The 18,311-nt window shown below is 54.9% G+C and overlaps 1 protein-coding gene across 1 annotated transcript in view; it reads left to right on the plus strand.

The window, feature by feature from the left end:
* Nucleotides 1-18,311, plus strand: part of ADAMTS14 (ADAM metallopeptidase with thrombospondin type 1 motif 14) — a gene marked incomplete at its 5' end in the record, with an annotated part of 113,362 nt that overhangs the window by 17,473 nt on the left and 77,578 nt on the right. The window contains 2 exons of the mRNA XM_082642868.1: nucleotides 2,438-2,971; nucleotides 4,620-5,108. Coding sequence (XP_082498994.1) covers nucleotides 2,438-2,971; nucleotides 4,620-5,108 — 1,023 coding nt within the window. The remainder of the gene's footprint in view (nucleotides 1-2,437; nucleotides 2,972-4,619; nucleotides 5,109-18,311) is intronic.

An 18,311-nucleotide genomic window follows, 5' to 3' on the forward strand; every position in this document is an offset into this window, starting at 1 on the left:
GCTCACGGGTGACCCTCCTCCCGCATCTGGTGCGCACTTCTCCGTCCCTGTCTCTCCTGGTTGTCAGGCTTTCTCACGCACCTGTCATGTCTTCCAGGTGGTTGCCGACTGTGTGCAGTGCAAGCTGTTTGCATCTCCCCATCTCCTGCCAGGGCTTTGGACGGGAGGAGTGTTGGACAAGTGTTGGAGGGCTGTGAGCAAGAGAAACATCCAAGCCATTTTCCCCTTGCAGAATCTCAGGTGAGAGACTGGGAACCCAGAACCTCCCGTCGTCGGAGGCTTCCAGCAGATGCCAGGAGATTTCTTTGCTTTGGCTCCGATCATCTCCAGAAACAGGGCCGGCCATGCAGCCATTTCCTCCACCTTCTGGCCCAGGCTCTGAGCTCTGCTCTCATGTCCCCTCTTCCTAACAAAGGCTTCCTCAGTAGAAAAGAGCTTGGACATACAATATTTGCCAACAAAAGCAACCATTGTAGCCCCAGGGAAGGGGGTTGGGGTAGAGAGCCAGGGAAAGGTTTTGCTCTCTGCTTGCTGAGACTGGCTCCAGGGAAGGCCTCAGCCCACAGTTCATGAGTCAGGCTGCTGGGGTCCCAGCTGCAGTCTCTCCCTCTTGACTTACCAAGTCTAAGGCAGGAAGTATGGGGTGGAGTCTAGGGAGAGCATTGCAAGTTCCTCTGGGATGGCCCTGCAGAGGGAGAAAATTAGCAATCACATGCCATGACTTTTCCCTTCTGTCGCCACAGGGCCCCCACTCTGCAGCTGGGAAAACTGAGCCCCTGAGAAGGGAGGCAGGCCATTTAATCCTGAGCTCATCTGGTGGGTTTGCGGAGGGCCAGAAAGGAGACAGTTCACTGCCTCTCCTGAAAGTTCCCACTGACACGTGGACCCCTCACACTCTTGCTTCATCAGCCCTCACACACAAAACCACAGTCTGGCCCTTGACTTCACGGATCTTAAAGAACCAGAAAGAGGAGAAAGAGAACTCTGTTCTTGCCAAACTTAATGTAGATCTGTTTGGTGGTGCCATTTCAAATAATTGGATGCTCTGATGTTGCTTGGAATAGAACACACTCTGCATTTCCACAGGACTTTAAAGTTTACGTCTGTGACTCCTGTGATCCTCACCATTTCCGCTTTGATGGATGAGGTACTGCAGCCCAAAGAGGGAAATGACTTGCCCTTGGTCACTTGGTCTGTACTGGCAGTCTAGCCTACAACAGTCTCCTGACCCCTACCCTTGTCTCTCTCCCCTGCTCAGCACTAGATTCTGGGTCCTGATGGCAGCTCTGCTGCAGATGAGCTGTGTGACCTGGGACACATCATCTCAGCTCTCTGAACCTCCTTCATAAATGTACTGGCCCTCCAAAACCCTGATGTCATTTCATTCATTCCACAAGTGCTGCTTTTCAGGAGGCCCTGAGTCAGGTCCTGGAGCCATGAGGATGAAGATTCCAGCTGTCTGCCCACAAAGTGGGACCATATTCAGAGCCCAGGGAGGGTGTGGACTGGGAAACTTCACATAGAGAGAAGAGGGCAGGAACCCAAGTTCTTTTTCAGGGGACCCAGGGATTCCCAAGAGAAGTCTGGTCAGAGAATTTGCATCCACAAGTTGGCCACCCTTTAAGAAAGCCCTACAACAAAATGTCTGAACTCAAAAGAAAGATTAGGGGTCTTTATACACTTTACAGAAAGGTTCTTTACTCTGCAGTTCTTAAAAACAAAACAAACCAAAAAACCCAAAACTCCTTTCTCCAATTCCCACCTCTGGATTTACAGTGCATTCGAAAATTGTTACGAACACATTCATAGAGTAAAGCAGGAAAGGAAAGCAGGAGTTGGGCTGTTTGCCTGACTACTGAACGGGTCTCAGCAGCATTGCAAAACCAGCAGCCACTCTTATCTCTTAGACTCAGTTTTTCCCACCTTAGGCTGTGTGGTGGGTACATTGGTGCTAGGTGTGGAAGCAGAGAATGGTTATCATTTATTGAACCTTACTATGTGCTATAATTAACACCCATTTCACAGACGAGGAAACTGAGGCTCAGAGCTAGGATTTCAATCAGGTCTGGCTGACTGTAAAGCCAGGGATCTCGGCTCACCTTGCTCAGCCCTGCTCTTGACTAAGACACAGATCAGTCACTGCACTTGGGGGCCCAGGGAGCTGTGGTCTGCAAAATGGGTAGATTCAAGGGGCAGAAGATTACTGGGGGCATCAAGACCATTAGGAGAGAAAGGAGACACTCTCTTGGGGCGGGGGGTGGGGGTGGGGGTGGTGCTCACCATCTCCCCCTCCAAAGGCAGTGGGACATCCCATTGGCCCAGGAGCTCTGGAAACTGGGCCCTGCAGTCAAGTAAAGGGGGGTGGGGCGGAGGAGCCTAGGAAAGTAAGGGCCATCACTCCCGGGGAGCCCATGAGCCTGAGGGGACACTCGCCCAGGGCGCCCGAAGCCCCAGCTCGGGCTCCGCGTGGCACTTCCGATCCGCGCCCTGCGCCCCGCCCACGGGCGCTCTGCGCCCCCAGCTCCGACCCGCGCCCGGCCCCGCCCCGCCAGTGTGCCCACCCCCGGCCCGCCCCGCGGTCCACTTGCCCGGCTCCCGCAGCGTCCCGGAGCGTCAAGGCGCTGGCGGACTGGCCCGCCAGCAGTTGGCAGTGGGGGGGCGCTGGCGCGTCGGCCGCTCCGCTCTCCCGCCGGCAACCTCGGGCTCCCGGAGCCAGCGGTCCAGACGGCGGCGCCGCGCGGGGGGCCGGGATCGGGCGGCTGTAGGCTGCGAGGCGGGAGGCGGCGGAGGAAGCGGAGGCCGGCGGGAGCCCCGAGCGCGCCCCAGTCTCGCTCGCAGCCCGGAGCTCGCGGCTCGGCGCCCTCCCGGCCCGCGTGCCCGCGCGGCCACATGGCTCCTCTCCGCGCGCGGCTGTCCTGCCTGCTGCTCTTGCACTGTGCGCTCTGCGCCAACGCGGGCAGCAGGACCCCAGGTGCGTGCGGGTAGGGCGCGCAGGGGCGCGCGGGGTCCGGGGTGCACGCGGGTCAGGGTGGCCCGAGGGTGCCCGAGGAGCCCGGCAGTTTTCGAGCGGGTGGGAGGCTGTGCACACCCTGGGTCTGAGCTCTCTTTTCTTACCCCAGTGCCACCGACGCTGTCTGGGGATTTCTCTCCCTTTCTGGCACAAGACTAGGGAGAGACCTCAGGAGAGCACTTGAGGATAGGAGCCTTTTCTTAGGGGCTGTGTATCTGTCTCTTGGTCTCTGTGTTTCTCTCTCACTCTCTGTCTCTCGCTCCTGTGTGTCTTTCTCTCAGTGTCTTCTCTGTCTCCAGCTTGTATGCATGTGTGCACATATGTGTGTACGTATGTGCAAGTGTCTGTCACACACACAGAATCAGGCTGGCAGGTGGTTGCCCCACACCCCAGTGAACACCGGGCACTCACACTCTTGCACAGAAACACACATACATCCCTCTCCCCCAGCATTCTCACACTCTGTGCTGTGCAGACAGCCTCTCACACGCAGATCAGACACACTCCACCCTCACTTTGCAGTGTGCGGTGCCCTCCCGGTGGCTCTGAGTATGGGGAGGGGGCTCTGGTCATTTCCAGGCAGGGTGCCTGCTTGTCTTTGAGCTCTGTTCACGTACCCAACAGGATCCCCCTAGCTGAAGTCTTGGGGGTGTTCTGCTGCAAAGGGTAAAACCAGAGGGAAGTTCATCATCTCCCTCCCCGCCCTCCAATAACTGCCTTGGGCAGGAGGGATTTTCAGGGCACATCATTTTCTAGGTTTTATCAGTGCCGTGAAGGGGGCTGGGACACGAGATAGAGCTGTGTGGAAATGAAAATTCCTCCCTAACTCCTATCCATGAATCACTAGGCCTAGAAGCCAGGGAGCTGTCATTCCTGCCCTGCCTGGCTGGGCTTAGCGAGAGCTGTGTGAGGACGGGCTGCTGGCATGCAGCCTGGAGCATGGGGCCATGACCTCACACTTAATTCAGTCCGAGTGGGCAGGTCACCCCTGCGTCTACTTTTATTTTTGAAGATCTATATTTACCCAGCTTGGGGCTGGGCCATGTAGAAATCTCGGCAGCCACTGTGCTGCTTAAAAAAGTTTTCTTTCTAAACTTGGAAAAATGTGGAACCTGTATTCCCTCCCTTCCCTCTCCAGCTCCTCTTTTCTCCTTGACACGTGCCCAGGAGGCCCTGAGTTTCTAGGTGTGTTTGTTTTGCCAGCTGTGTTCCGGGAGCTTGGCGACGAGGGCCCTACCCTGGGGTGGGCTGGTGACTTCAGGGCACTGGGGAGTTTGGGCACATCCAGCCATCCCTCTTTGCCCTGGGGGCTTTCGGGGAATTTCCTCTGTAGTGCCCAAGGTTGGAAGGTTTGTTGCTAGAGTGACAGGACTCTGGCATCATTTGTTTCCCTCTGCCAGCTGTAACAAGGGCCTGGGGGCTATGGGGAGCAACGTGTGTCTAGCAGTTTACAAACTTGAACACCGATCATCCAAGTGCAGAGATCCAAGGGTTCTGGAAGCACTGGATGAGAAATAGATGAACTTGGGCTAAGGGGTTCCTCCAAGGTGACGGTCAAGGTTGCAGAGCCCTTCCTGCCCCCATGGGATTTCCAGCTTCCCCTGCTTAGCTCTGCCCAGACGGCACTGAACTAACTCTTTCTTCATTTCCAACAGAGTTGCGCTTCTCAAGAAAGCTCAGTGACTATGGTGTGACAGTGCCCTGCAGCACAGATTCTCAGGGACGCTTCCTCTCCCACGTGGTATCTGGGCCACCAGCAGCCTCCTCAGGGAGTACAGAGGTGGACAGACCACCCACACCACTGTCACACTCCGGTCACCTGCGGGTGGCTCGAAGCCCACTGCGCCCTAAAGGAGCGACCTTGCAGCCTGGCAGGGGGGGGCGCTCCTCCCTCTACTTCAACGTCACTGTTTCTGGGGAGGAACTGCACTTACACCTGCGGCCCAACCGGCGGCTGGTGGTGCCCGGAGCCTCAGTGGAGTGGCAGGAGGATTTTCGGGAGCTGTTCCGTCAGCCCTTGCAGAGGGAGTGTGTCTACACCGGGGGTGTCACGGGCATGCCAGGGGCAGCTGTCGCCATCAGCAACTGCGACGGATTGGTAAGGGACAAGGCTTTCATCAAGCAGCACCCCCCCATCCTCCCCCTTTCCTCCCCGTCCCCCTCACCGACATGGTTTTCTCCTTGGCTCCCATGTGTTTGGGATTCCTGTGGGCACAGCCTGCAGTCTGGGCCAAGTCAGGGGCTGCGCCGCTTTCCAGAGAGAGCCCTGTGTGCCCCTTTGGCCACCATACTGTGCCAACTGTAAAGTGGCCGAGATAGGATGGTACCTTATTCTGTTCATCCCCTCACCATCTACTGACACACCGGGACCACAGCTCACCTGTCAGGGGTCTGAGTGCAGACACATGCGGGCATGAGGAGGTCAGGCTCTGCTGGGGTTGAGCCCTGGCTGTGCCGCTCACGGGCCGTGTCACTTTGGATAAGTTACTTGCCCTCCTGTGGTCCTTTCTCTTACCCATGAAGTGGGATTTATTCATTCTGCACATACTTACTGTGCGCGCTCCACGTGCCAGTCGGGCGCTGGGAATGTGGCAGTGCCTGAGACAGACACAGTCCCCTGCCCTCCTGGAGCTGATGTGCTGGTGATGAAAATATGACCTACCTCACCAGGCAGCATGGCCAGTGGTTGGCACCTGCTTGGCACATGGTCAAGGCTGTCGGTTATTATTTTTACTGCTGTGTCCTTCCTGGCGGGGGGGGCGGGCAGCCTGATCCCAAAGTCAGCCTGCTCTTCTGTGGCTCTCTGATCTGAGTTCCCTTTCTCAGGACCTGCTCCCTCCTCCCAGGCACAGGGAACCCCCTGCTAGTTGGTTCCATGTTGCAAACCAGAAAGCCACAGGTGGCTTCTCTCCTTTTTTTTTTTTTTTTTTTTTTTTGCAGTACACGGGCCTCTCACTGTTGTGGCCTCTCCCGTTGCGGAGCACAGGCTCCGGATGCGCAGGCTCAGCAGCCATGGCTCACGGGCCCAGCCGCTCCGCGGCATGTGGGATCCTCCCGGACTGGGGCACGAGCCCGCATCTTCTGCATCGGCAGGCGGACTCTCAACCACTGCGCCACCAGGGAAGCCTGGCTTCTCTCCTTCTTGTGCTCAACTCAGGCTGGATCCCATTCCCCTTGCTGCCCTGTCTGCTGTGTATCAGGCCCTCGTGAGCCTGCGTGGCAGCTCCAGGGCCTTGATGGGCACTGTTTTCATGGCCTCTGCTTTGCCAGGCACAAGCTGATATGTCCAGGAAAGGACCTGCTTGCCCATCTGCCTTTGAGCTTTCAGAGAGGGATGAGTCAGATGGGGGGATGGTAAGGGGAGGGGTCTTTCCTTACCGGCAGGGCTGGGAACACTTCTTACCATCTTCCCATCCTTACGAGGTATCTTCCTGCTGAATGTCATGGCTGCCTTTGTCTAGACCAGGGTTTCTCAATCTTTTTTTCGTTATCATCCCCCTGAGGAGCCTTTTAGACATTTTTTCCCTAATTGCTCCCCAATGCAACCTTAATACCACAGCTATACTGAATATCTGTTTTTAAACTCTATGTATATCTGTGCTTTATATATGAAAAGAGTAAATTTTTTGCCTCCCAAAGAACAAATTTTTGCCCCATTGGAGGCACCAGAGCCCCCATTGAGAGGCATGGTCTAGGCAGTGGTTGGTTTTCAGAGTTGAGTGTGCACCACAATCACCTGGAATGCGAGCGTTCTGTGGAGCGGACTTTGAGGAACACAGATTGTACGGATAGCTGGAGAAGGCTGAGACCTTGTCCTGGTGCCAGGGTGAGCCTTGGCCGCCATCCCGCCCTGGCTCAGCAGTCCTGGGACTCTCCTCAGCCTGTGGCTAGCGCTATGCTGTGGCCACAAGTTTCGGTTGAAAATCCAAAGTGACGTGAGGAATCACCTAGAGATCCAGTGTCTGTGCAGATGGAGAGATAGAAAGCACCAGTGCACATCAGTGGCTTGGGCTGAATGACATGGTGACCTGAAGTCATCAGCCAAATGGGCTGTAAGCTGTTCAGTGACAGAGCTGTTCTCCCGTTTCCTCGACTACCTCCATAAATGTCCACGGGGGCCTAAACAAAGGCATGAATGGATGATCATCGCCATTAATAGGTAACTGCCCACACACTTTGCACCCTGGAAATCTTCTTATCATTGAACCAGCTCAGCAGACGTTGACAGGTGGTCACTGGATGCTCAGCTGATGTTGCTGACTTTTGGTGGCCTCTGAGTAAACGTTCTCATTGGCTATGTGACCTGGGCAAGTCACTTCCCCTCTCTGGGCTTTACTCTTCTCATTTGTCCAAAGAGGGGCTGCACTCACTCCTCCCTGGCAGACAGAAATCGATTCTATGTGACATTTGCAGAAGCTGGGTCAGGTCTCCGAGGCTCCATGGATGAGCTTCTGGAAGCCTGTTCTGTGGTGGAACTGAGGCTCCGGGAGTGGCTTGCCTGGTCCCTGCATTTGGTGAGAGGCAGAACTGGACCTCCTGGGCTGGGCCCCTGCTTGTGCCCTGGGCTCCAGAGTCCAGTCCCTAAGGCCAGTTCTCAGGGGTCTCCCTGACCTGGTCCCTGACAAGGACCACAGCCCAGCACAGAGGTTCCCTGTCCAGGGCAGGGATTTCCTCACCTCCAGCCCACTCCATGAGAGCAAGGGCTGTTCACTGTCACCCAGCTGAGCCACCTTTGGATTCAAAGGCCACAGTGCAGCCCTTCTGATGATAAGATTTAACTCTGCATCTTTATGTGGACTCTGGGTTTTAACCCCATCTTCTTCCACGTCTCAAATGCTGAAGTCATTCAGTCCCAAAAAATACGTACTGAGCACTGGCCATGGGCGAGGTCTACAGGGAGCTGTAAGAAAGTGAATGTGACATGAATAATAACAGCAACAGTCATGAGCCATAGCCATAGCCCAGGCACAGCACACATACTATCATGTGCATTCATTAACTTCATCCATCGTGTAAGTGGGGAAACTGAGTCATGGGGAGGAGGTGTGAAGATAATATCAATACATATAGCTTCTATTGGCACAGGACTTTTTAGTTTATAAAGCCTTTCAGTTGTATGAGGTGCGTACACAGATATTGTTGTAACCCTGCTTTGCAGAGAGTCAGGTCTCTGTCCTCAAGGAACTTGGGTGCTAAGCAGGGGGTACCCCACAAATAGTTTCAACAGTAACTTTTTGGTTTTCCGTAGCACAGCAGGGATGGCTACTCGGTAAATGGGAGTGATGATTATCTTTGTCTTAGAGAAGATAATATTTGAACTGGGTCTTGAAGGATGAATAGAAGTTTGTTGGGGCCAGAGGGTGGGTAGGGCGTTCTGGGCAGAGGAAAGAACTTGCCAGTGAGGGAGCACCATGCTGGACGGGGCTTGGGAGGTGATCCTAGAAGACACTGGGAAGGTGGGCCTTGGTCTGACCTTGAAGGAAGGGCAGGATAGGAGAGGGGGCCCAGGGCAGGGAAGCAGCAGTCTGTTATCTGAGAAGAGTCTGGGCTGGGAGTTGGGAGCCATGACTGTGTGACCCTGGGCAAGCTGCCCTCCTTCTCTGAGCCTCCCTTGCCTCCTGGGTGTATCATGGAGCCTGTAATGGGTGAGCTTAGAGCACCTTCTAGCTCTGGCATTGGTACTTTGTGACACAGGGCAGGCCTTGCTGGAGGAGCTTGAAGCCAGGCCACTGTAAACCTGTAGTTGACTGCCCCTTCCTGGCGGGTCCTGGGTCTGCTCCTGCCAGGCCTGGGCGGGGCTGCAGGTGCAGAAAGGAAAGACACCAGTCCTGAGCTTGGCCCTCATGGCTTAGCAGACCTTCCAGTTGGAAGACGGTCTGAACAAACCCTCCTCTGTGTGGACAGACTGCAGCCGTTTGGACTTTAGCTGCTCTGGTGAGGAGTGCTGTGTCTAAACTGATGGCTCGATCCTCCTTTCCAGCTGGAACCTGCAGTGGGAGCAGTGACCATTATCTCTTCCTCTTCTCCTGCCATCCCACAGAGTCAGTCACCATGGGCACCGGGACAGACACTGGGCGGGTTCTGTGCACGGCTGTTAATTCATGCCTGACACTGAGGAATGGGCACTTTATCTCACTTCCCACCTGCTCTGCTGGAAGGCCTGGTGTGTCATAGTTGGGGAGGGGGTCGGGGGGGGGACCAGGAATGAGGAAGCCAGGACCCCTGCCCTAGATGAGTCTGGAGGATAATGGGAAACCAGACATAAAAGCAGACAGATTACAATCCTGTGTGAGGCCGCAGCGGGACGAGCCGTTTGTTTTGGTTCGGGGATCCGGGAGGGCTCCTGGAGGAGGTGGCATTGGCTCCAAATTGTTCAGACATTATAAACATGAAAGAAAGTGCCGGGCCCGTGGCCAGCAGAGAGAACTGCTGACCCAGAGCTGGCTTGTGGGTGTTTCGGGGAAGGAAATAGGCGATGTGGGGAGGCCCAGTCCTACCTGCAGAATGTTTCCTCTGGGGTTGGGGGGAGCTGTCAGACACTGGGGTCCCAGATTGGGAATGCGCCCAGGCAGCAGTGGCAGCCTGCTGGTCTACTCTGCAGAGCCTCCCTTGGGGATCCCGGCCAATCAAAGTGGCAGTCCCCCCAATGCTCCTGTGACCCGAAACCTCAGGGCCTGTGGGCAGGGAGGGCCTGGGTCATCTCAGGTCCCCTGGCTGGGGCCAGATGCAGAACAGACTCTCTGCTAGCAGTTGTGGTTCTGAAGTCCTGAGAGGCACATGGAGGCCTGGGTGGGGGGCCACTACTTTGTGGGTCCTGGAGGGGTTGTGGGGTGCAGGAATGAGATCAGCAGAGTGGGACCCCTGCATACCATCAGGAGCCCAGGCTGCCAGCCTCCTGAAGGCCACTTGCCCCGCTTCTACCTCTGTCTCCCGGGCTCCTGGGCCTCGCTGCCCCTGCACTGGGGTCACGGGGGCTGGGAGGCGTCACATCCCCCCCTCTTTGCCCTCAGTGCCTCTGTGAGTCAGGGGCCTGGCGTGGAAGCAGCCGCACGTGTAAGATTTGTCACCATCTGGTTCTGTTTTCCACCCTCTGCAGAACGTGCATTTTTTTTTTTTTTTTTTGCTGTACGCGGGCCTCTCACTGCTGTGGCCTCTCCCGTTGCGGAGCACAGGCTCCGGACACACAGGCTCCGCGGCCATGGCTCGCGGGCCCAGCCGCTCCGCGGCATGTGGGATCTTCCGGGATCGGGGCACGAACCCGTGTCCCCTGCATCGGCAGGCGGACTCTCAATCACTGCGCCACCAGGGAAGCCCAGAACGTGCATTTTTAACGGGTTACAGAGTAGACCCCTGGCAGGCAGTATGGGGAGAGGGCAGGGGAGGCTGTGTCCCAGCTCTGCTTCCTATCCTCTGCCCAATGGTGTGCAAGGCCCAGCAGCTCTCTGAGCCTCAGTCCTTTTGTCTTTAAAATGGAATTAAGATGCCAGGTGGAGGGCCTGTGTGTTGAGACTGACAGTTTGAATGGCCCGGGGTTTCTCTGTGGGGTGATGAAACGTCCTAAAGTTGATTGCGGTGGTGTTTGCACAGCTCTATGCAGAGACAATACATTCTGCATTTTATTTTTTTTTAATTTAAAAAAGAAATGTTTTTTACTGGAGTAGACTTGATTTACAATGTGTTTCAGGTGTACAGCAAAGTGAATCAGTTATACATACACATATACAAACATTCTGCACTTTTAATGGGTGAAATGTACGGTACATGAATTATGTTTCAGTAAAGCTGTTACCGGTAGGGCCTGGCCCATAGAAAGCCCCGTGACAGGCATTTTTAGTCATAATTAGGAAACAGTCTAGGGTGGCAGAAATTGTGGGAGTCTCTCTACTCTAGTACAGACTAGCTGTGTGACCTTGACTAAGTTTCTAAATCTCTCTGTGCTTGGGATTCCTCATCTGTAAGGAGGAGAGAACAATCATCTATAGGGCTGTTCAGAGGATTAAATAAGAAAATGTGAAAAAGTGAAAGGTCTGGTATATGGTGGGGCCTTTAAAAATGGGGATTATTAATAGTAATATTTATTACTTTTTTATAGTAATTACTACAGTAATTACAGCTATCATTAATGGTGAGAAATACTAAAAGTATTGTTGGAGTCCCTTGTACTGCAACAGTACGTAGATTATCAGTGCTCTCTGATGTGAGCCCGAGGCCACCTCCGGTTCCCGGGCTGGCCAGGCCCTGCCTCCCCTCTGCTGTGGCAGCTTTCTCTGCAGAATGGGCCAAATGGTGCTTGCTCAGTGCACGGGAGTGTATTACGACTGGTCTGTAATAACCCCACATGCCTTCCAGGGCAGGAGGGTACTGAGAGGTGCCAAGTGGAGCATTCTGTTAACAATCTGTAGGCACCTTCCCCCAGCCAGGCCCTTGACCAGCTCCTGGGGGATGCAGGGTTGAAACTCACCCCTCTCTCCCTGTGCTTCAGAACCCATGGTTTAAAGAAGGCCGATATACACAGTAGATAGCATGAAACAAGACTGATCACACTAAACGTCAGTGTTGTGTAGGAATGCAGGGAAATGTAATGCACTTGGTAGGTGGCCTGGAGGTGGTGAGTACTGAGAAGGAGAGGTGCTCAGGGAAGGCTTCCCAGCAGAGGGGACATCTGGGCTGGGTATAAAAGCATCAATAGGAGCTTTTAAAGCCAAGAGCTAGGAATTTTAGGCATTCACAGGGAAGGAAATCCTTTGACTTTGCAGGATTCAGGAAATGGCAAGTCATCTCAGCTGCTCTCCACTGGAAAGGGGGGTGATGAAAATGTAGTTTGGAGGGCTTCCCTGGTGGCGCAGTGGTTGAGAGTCCGCCTGCCGATGCAGGGGACACGGGTTCGTGCCCCGATCCCGGAAGATCCCACATGCCGCGGAGCGGCTGGGCCCGCGAGCCATGGCCGCGGAGCCTGCGTGTCCGGAGCCTGTGCTCCGCAACGGGAGAGGCCACAGCAGTGAGAGGCCCGCGTACAGCAAAAAAAAAAAAAAAAAAAAAAAAGAAAATGTAGTTTGGAGAAGCTTTGCCTCACTGTGGACTTAGATTTGCCCCTGTGCCCATAGGGAGCCATGGGAGGTTTGTAAGCAGGAGTCATTTTAGTATTTGGGGAAGACGCTAATCTTTCCAGCTGCATGCTGGCGCAGTCCTATTGTAGCAGATTTGCCTGGGGCTCATCGGTGTCTGTACCAATATCTGTCCTTGCCCCGGGGTTGCTCCATGATGTCTAGGGAGTGAGTGGGCTTTCCTGGCAGCTCCTTGGCAAGCAACCAGCTCTGCCTTGCTGTCTGTGCCTGCCCTGGGATGTGGAGTGTGAGGCCTGGAGTTTCAGAGGTGCCCTCACCCAACTGCCCGGTAGGCCTGTCCCCATACGTCGTGGCCTGCGGGCTGCCTGCCCTTACACATCTGTGCCGATAACCCTGGGAGGGGCGGGGGATGTCTGGCCCCGCATTGGTGCAGAGCTCATTGCCTTGTTCCACCTGCCTCTCCAGCCCCGATGGTGGATCCTGCCCTGCAGACCCTCACCCCTCCCCAGCCAGCCTGGTGTGTTTGCACCTCACTTTGTAGCCCATGCCTTTGCTCATGCTGTTCACACCTCCCACGGTGTCTTCCCTTCCCTCTGCTTGAGGCATCCCCCATCTTGGCCACCCAGTTCCCAGAAGTCAGGAACTGTCTTAAATTTTTGCATTTCTCTGCATGCCTAGCACAGGGCTGGGTTCGGGGTACACAGGAAGTCGGGACTTCAGCTGCTTCTAGGAGCAGGGATTAGCGCAAGGGAAGAGGGCCAGGTACTAGGGGAGAGGTGGGACAGTGGCAAATTCCTCTTTAAAGGGAGTGCCAATCTGGTATCACATTTGAGAATTTTAAGAGAGAAATCAGAAATATGGATTTTTAAGCAAAGAGTTCTATTTTTAAGATAGTGTGTGGGCCCAATGCAGCAGGGCTCTTAGCTGGAGGCCTCAGCTTGCCAGTGAGCAGTGCAGGGGATGAGAGCTTGACCCCTGCAACCAAACTGCCTGGGTTGAAATCCCAGCCTTGGCTTTTTCATGCTGTGTGGCCTTGGGCAATTACTAAGCCTCTCTGTGCTTCAGTTTCCTCTTCTGCAAAGTGGGGATAATATTAGTCACTTCATAAGAGTTGTCATGTGTGCAAAGGGCTTTATTAGCACAGTACCCGATATGCTTCAACCATCGCTATTAAATGGTGTGGATTTATTGGATTTATTGGTTGAGTCCACCGGGTCTGAGGGGATGGGAGCAGGAAAGAAGACGAGAGGAAGTCTCGTTTTTTGCTTTACAACCCCAGAGTGGTCTCTGGGCCTTTAGCTGGGCAGGCAGAGCCCATTCCTCCCAACCTCCTCCAGGCCTGTTCATTTTTTTCTCAGGCTGCAACTTGCTTCTCACCCCCGTCTACATTCTTCCCCTGGAACATTCCCATTGGGCTCTCAAAGGGCAGGGTCTGAGCTTAGTCACCTGTGGGTCTCTCTGACCTCGGCACCTGCCACAGGGCAGGCCCTCAGGGGATGTTGGCTCCCTTTCAGAGGCGGCATAAAGCTCACATTTGCATCTTCTCACCTCTGTCAGATGGGGAGGGACAGCGGGCCTGTCCTCCTCTCTGTGGCTGTCTGTCTGCTCCTAGGCCAGCAATGGATGACACATGGCACTCGCCTCCTGCACGCCTGGCAAGCCCTGCAGGTCAGCTATGCACACTGCCCCTGAGTGCGTGTCCCAGTGTGTGCTCCAGGCACCCATGCACCCATGCCTGAGCCAGTGGGTGAGGCGAGACTGAATGCTTTCCTGCCCTCAGTGTGCCCTTTACTGGCGAGTTTCTGTCTCCAGAGCTCGCATCCTCTGCGAGGGTGCAACCTGCTTCATCACGTTTGCTATTCGGGTAACCCAGTTCCCTGAGAGGCCCTCAGTCCTTTGTAGAATTTATGTTTCTATAACGAAAACAAGAAATTGTCTTTTTGGAGAAAGAGGGAGCTTCTGACCTGCTACATCAGGGTGACTGTGGGTCTTTAGGTAGAAAGTGGCCTGCAGCCCTTCTTACACTTCATAGAGTATGTCCCCTGTGGTCACTTCCTGCTTGTGGGGCTGTGGTCTGGGGGCTGCAGGCATGGGCAGCAGTCAGCATGGGGTGCCTTGACCCCAACCAAATCCTAGGAGGCGGGAGCATGGGTTTTCCTGGGGAGATAGGCAGTGTGGGGAAACTGAGTGACTGTATCAGTTATCCACAGCTGTGAAACAGACCAGCCTAAAACTGCTGAACTTAAAACAACAGCATATTCTTTCCACAATTCTGTTGGTTGGCTGGGTGATTCCTCTGCCGGTTGCTGCCTGGACAGTTGGCGAGGCTGGAAGGTCCAGGCTGACCTCATTCACACATCCGGCATTGGTGCTGGCTGTTGGCTAGGCAGCCTCAGTTCTCCTGTCTGTGGCCTCACATCCTCCAGTAGGTAAGACCAGCTTCTTTCACAGCAGTCTCAGGGTAGCATTCCAAGAGGGTAAAAGTGGAAGCTGCAAGATCTCGTAAGGAAGATCTTCTAGTCTTGGAAGTTGCATAATGTTGCTTCTGTGCATTCTATTGGTCAAAGCGAGCCACAAGGCCGGACTAGATTTTCCAAGAGTGGAGGAATGGACCCTACCTCATTTCAAAGAGGCATGGGAGCAGAGACAGGAGGCATTGTTGCAGCCATCTTTGCAATCGTTCTCCCATACTGACCCTAGGCAAGTGGCTCGACCTCTCTGAGCCTCAGTTTCTGTATCTGTAAAGTGGGTGTTCCTACCTTGTAGTTTTGTTGATTAGAAGTCAGGCACTTAAAAGTGCGACCACAGTGTCCAGAACAATAAATGGTAGTATTTGCTGTTATTATTGTTGATCTCTTGGAATAAATATAGAAACTGAGGCAGGTTCCACAGTGGGTTTGTTTCCAGACCCCTGGACGCCCATTCTAGTGCTCTTGCTTCCCAGAAGGCCCCATCCCATCAGGGCCTCTGTCTGAGTGGCCAGGGTCTGGATCCTGGGTGGTTTTCTAGTCTTCGAGGCGGTCTGATCTTGCAGTTTCACTTCTCTGGTTTCCCCACGGCTGTGCCTTGCTGTCTGCTCTGGGTTAATAACTTATTTATGATATGGAATAGAAGCCAGACATCACCTCACTGCTGCTCCTTCCGAGCAGAGCCGGCCTCCCATTCCAGGGAGGGCTGGTCTAGGGGCTGGTTTTATTTTACTTCCCTGGCATCTTTGGGCTGGCTGGAGGGAGGGTGGCCTCTGGGCTGCTCCGTGGGCTGGTGAGTGGGGTGGGGGCTGTGCTTGCCTTCCACCTGCCTTCCAGCCTCAGTGCGGTCCAGGCCCAGGGCTGGGCTTTTGGTGAGGACCTGGGGAATTTCCGCATTCCCCGGACCCTGCAGTGGAAAGTTCCCAAATCATCCGCCAGGCCTGGCCTTCTGTTCTCAGCATGTGGGCCTTTTCCTGCCTTTAAAGCCTTGGAAACAACAAGAACAACAATAAGAAGAACAACAGCAGCAGTAATATTTGTAGGCTGCCTCATCCCTGGCAGCTCCAGGGAGCTCCGTATAAGCACAAATAACCCTCCTGTTACGAACACCTCCGGCGGTGAATCTCAGCTCAGCATCACTGCCAAAGTTCACCCTAACTCAGCTATGACTGGAAGAGGCTTTGGGGGCCTCTCGGTCCCCTTCTCACTTTCCAGACAAGGAAGCTGAGGCTCAGGTAAGGGAAAAGACTCACCCAGGTCACGCAGTGGGCGACTGTCAGGGCCAATGGGGTCCAGGTCCCTGACTCCCAGTCCCATGCTCCCCCCACAATTCCACGCAGCTTCTCCTGAGTTAGTAGACGGGAAGCGTTCCTCGAGGTCATAAACCCTGTAAGGCCAGGGCCTCGGTGGCCATGGCAACGACTTCAGAGCGCAAACACTGAAGGGATTAGTCCATCGGTTGCCTCGTGGGGGGCATCCTGGGAGTCCTTGGGCCTGGGTCCCCTGCAAGGTCCCCTCCCCCTGCAAGGGCGGACAGCCAACTTCTGCGGGTCATTGTCCTCCTGAAGACTGGGAAACCTGTTAAGAGAAAACAAATGCCAACCTCCCAGTGAGCAGGATTTGAAGCTCAAAGGAAACCTTCTGGTGCTTCTCAGCTCCAAGTCACCATTGCCGCTGTTTTATCCATTTTCAGAATTTTGCAGGGCAGTGGGTTGCCGTTATGCACACATCACTTGATATGGAACATTAAAACCCTGCACTCTCCTTTTCTTCTGCTTTCCATAGCACGGCTGAGGGGGCAGTAGATCAGACCCTTTTAGAGAAACCTCTGAATGTGGGAGTGTCTGTTAGGACCTGGTCGGTCTGAATGCAAACCCTGTTCCCAACGGGTTGCTTGAAACCCTTTGTCAGTTTTTGCTTTTAAACCAGCCAAATATTTATACCTTTGATCTGTCCAGAAAACATTCGTACCCCCAGGCCACCCCGCCCCACAGCAGAAGTTAATTTCCGTCCCTTGAGGTTGGCAGGAGCCCACACTCTGAATTAGCTCCTCCAGCCCAAAGAGGCCTTGTTGAGTGCTTGATATTTTGTCACCTCATAATTCACAGTCCCGAGGCTGTCCCCTAAACCACAGCCGTGTTTTGTGGGAGAGGACTCTCATTAAGGGTGGTATGCCCAAGGGGGTTCATTTTGGAGACTTGGACATGAGGATGTTGGCCGAAGGTGCCTGGTTCCGAAGTTGGTCCTGTGTTGTGGATCGGTACTTGTCCTCTTGTGGAGAAGCTCGCATCTGGAAGAGGGACAGACAGACATATGTGGGCGGGATAGAGCACCCGCCAGAACCACTGGGGGCGTGGAGGAGGGGGCGGTGATGGGGTGACATGTGAGCTGGGCTGGAAGGGCATCCCGCAGAACTCTCCGCAGGGCTCTCCGCAGGGCACAGGCATGGAGGCCCGCGTGCACAAGTGTGGCTTTCTAGCTAATGTGGTTTTGTCCACTTGTCCCCACTGTGCAGAGGAGGTCAGCGATGCCTGGAGGGGAATGTGTTGTCAGGACCCCCATGTGGGGTTAGACCTGGGCCGGGCACAGGAGTTCAGGCGTCTAGGTCCACTCATCTTTCCATTCTCCTGTGCTCACCTGCCTTCTGCAGGGCCCTCTGGGGGCAGGCTGATGTCAGGATGGATCAGAGGGGAGCCCTGGCTGGGATAAGTGACCTGCTGGGGGCCAGCCCTCCGCTGCAAGTAGGACCGGCCGCACCCTTTCCTGGAGCCACCCTACTGTCCTCTGGCTTGCTTCTGAGCTGTAGGGTTCAGGCCTTGAGGCGGGGAACCATTCCCCAGCTCAGGGCCTGGCAGCTACACCGCCTCCTGGCGTTTGAGGGCTGCTTCCTGTCTCCTTCTCTTGAAGCCTCCGCTGCTGCCAGGACTTTGGGCCAAGCAGGGAGCCAGGTGGAGCTCCCAGCCCAAGCTTGGTGGGCCGTCCATGGTGGTGACTGAGGGGGGAAGCCTCAGAGCCACTTGGCTCCTGGGCGTAGGGAATGGAAATTAATGGTGGCTGCCAGCTGGGCAAGGTCTGCCCTTGACTCTGGCTGGGCTCCAGGGTGGGGACTTGCAGCACAGTGGGACTCTCTGAGCACCTGCATGTGAGGCCCTGCCCTGCCGCTGGGCCAGGACCCCTGTCACTGGGCAGGGAGGGGTGTCATAAAAAGCAAACAACCTTCCTGTAAGAACATTTGCCAAGCCTGAAGAAGAGCTGCAGGAAGATCTAAGCAACTCTGTTCCCTGCAGAGCCAGAGGATAGACTCGGTCGCCACCTGCAGCAGCAGGAGCAGCGTAGAGATGTCGCTGTTAATCGTCCTCACTCTCTGCACTGTGGGCTCCCAGCTGGGAGGGCTGTGACATCATTGACTGGCCACTGGCCGCCCAGTAGATCACAGCCTCCCTCCCCGCCTCTCGGACCCACCCAGCTCAGGGCAATTTTGGCGAATTACGCTTCACTCACAGTGGAGTGGCACCTTAAGGGCAGGGGGTGGCTAGGTTCTAAGATAGCACCTAAGGCACAGATCACGTGTGGTCCAGGTGATCCTTGGTCATGCTCAGCCCGGGGAGATGCTCACAGTGTAAGAGGTGTGCAGTCACCCGGTCTGTCCGGACTCGCCTTCCCCACCCCCGCCCCCCCTTGGTCAGGGTGTATACTCATTGTCCTCTTGTCCCCTCTCTTTCTTGCCCATTTCCTGTATTATGACAGACTAATTCTGGTCGAACACCT

Source organism: Mesoplodon mirus (genome assembly GCF_964341445.2).
Source record: "Mesoplodon mirus genome assembly, chromosome: 2".
NCBI lineage: Eukaryota > Metazoa > Chordata > Mammalia > Artiodactyla > Ziphiidae > Mesoplodon > Mesoplodon mirus.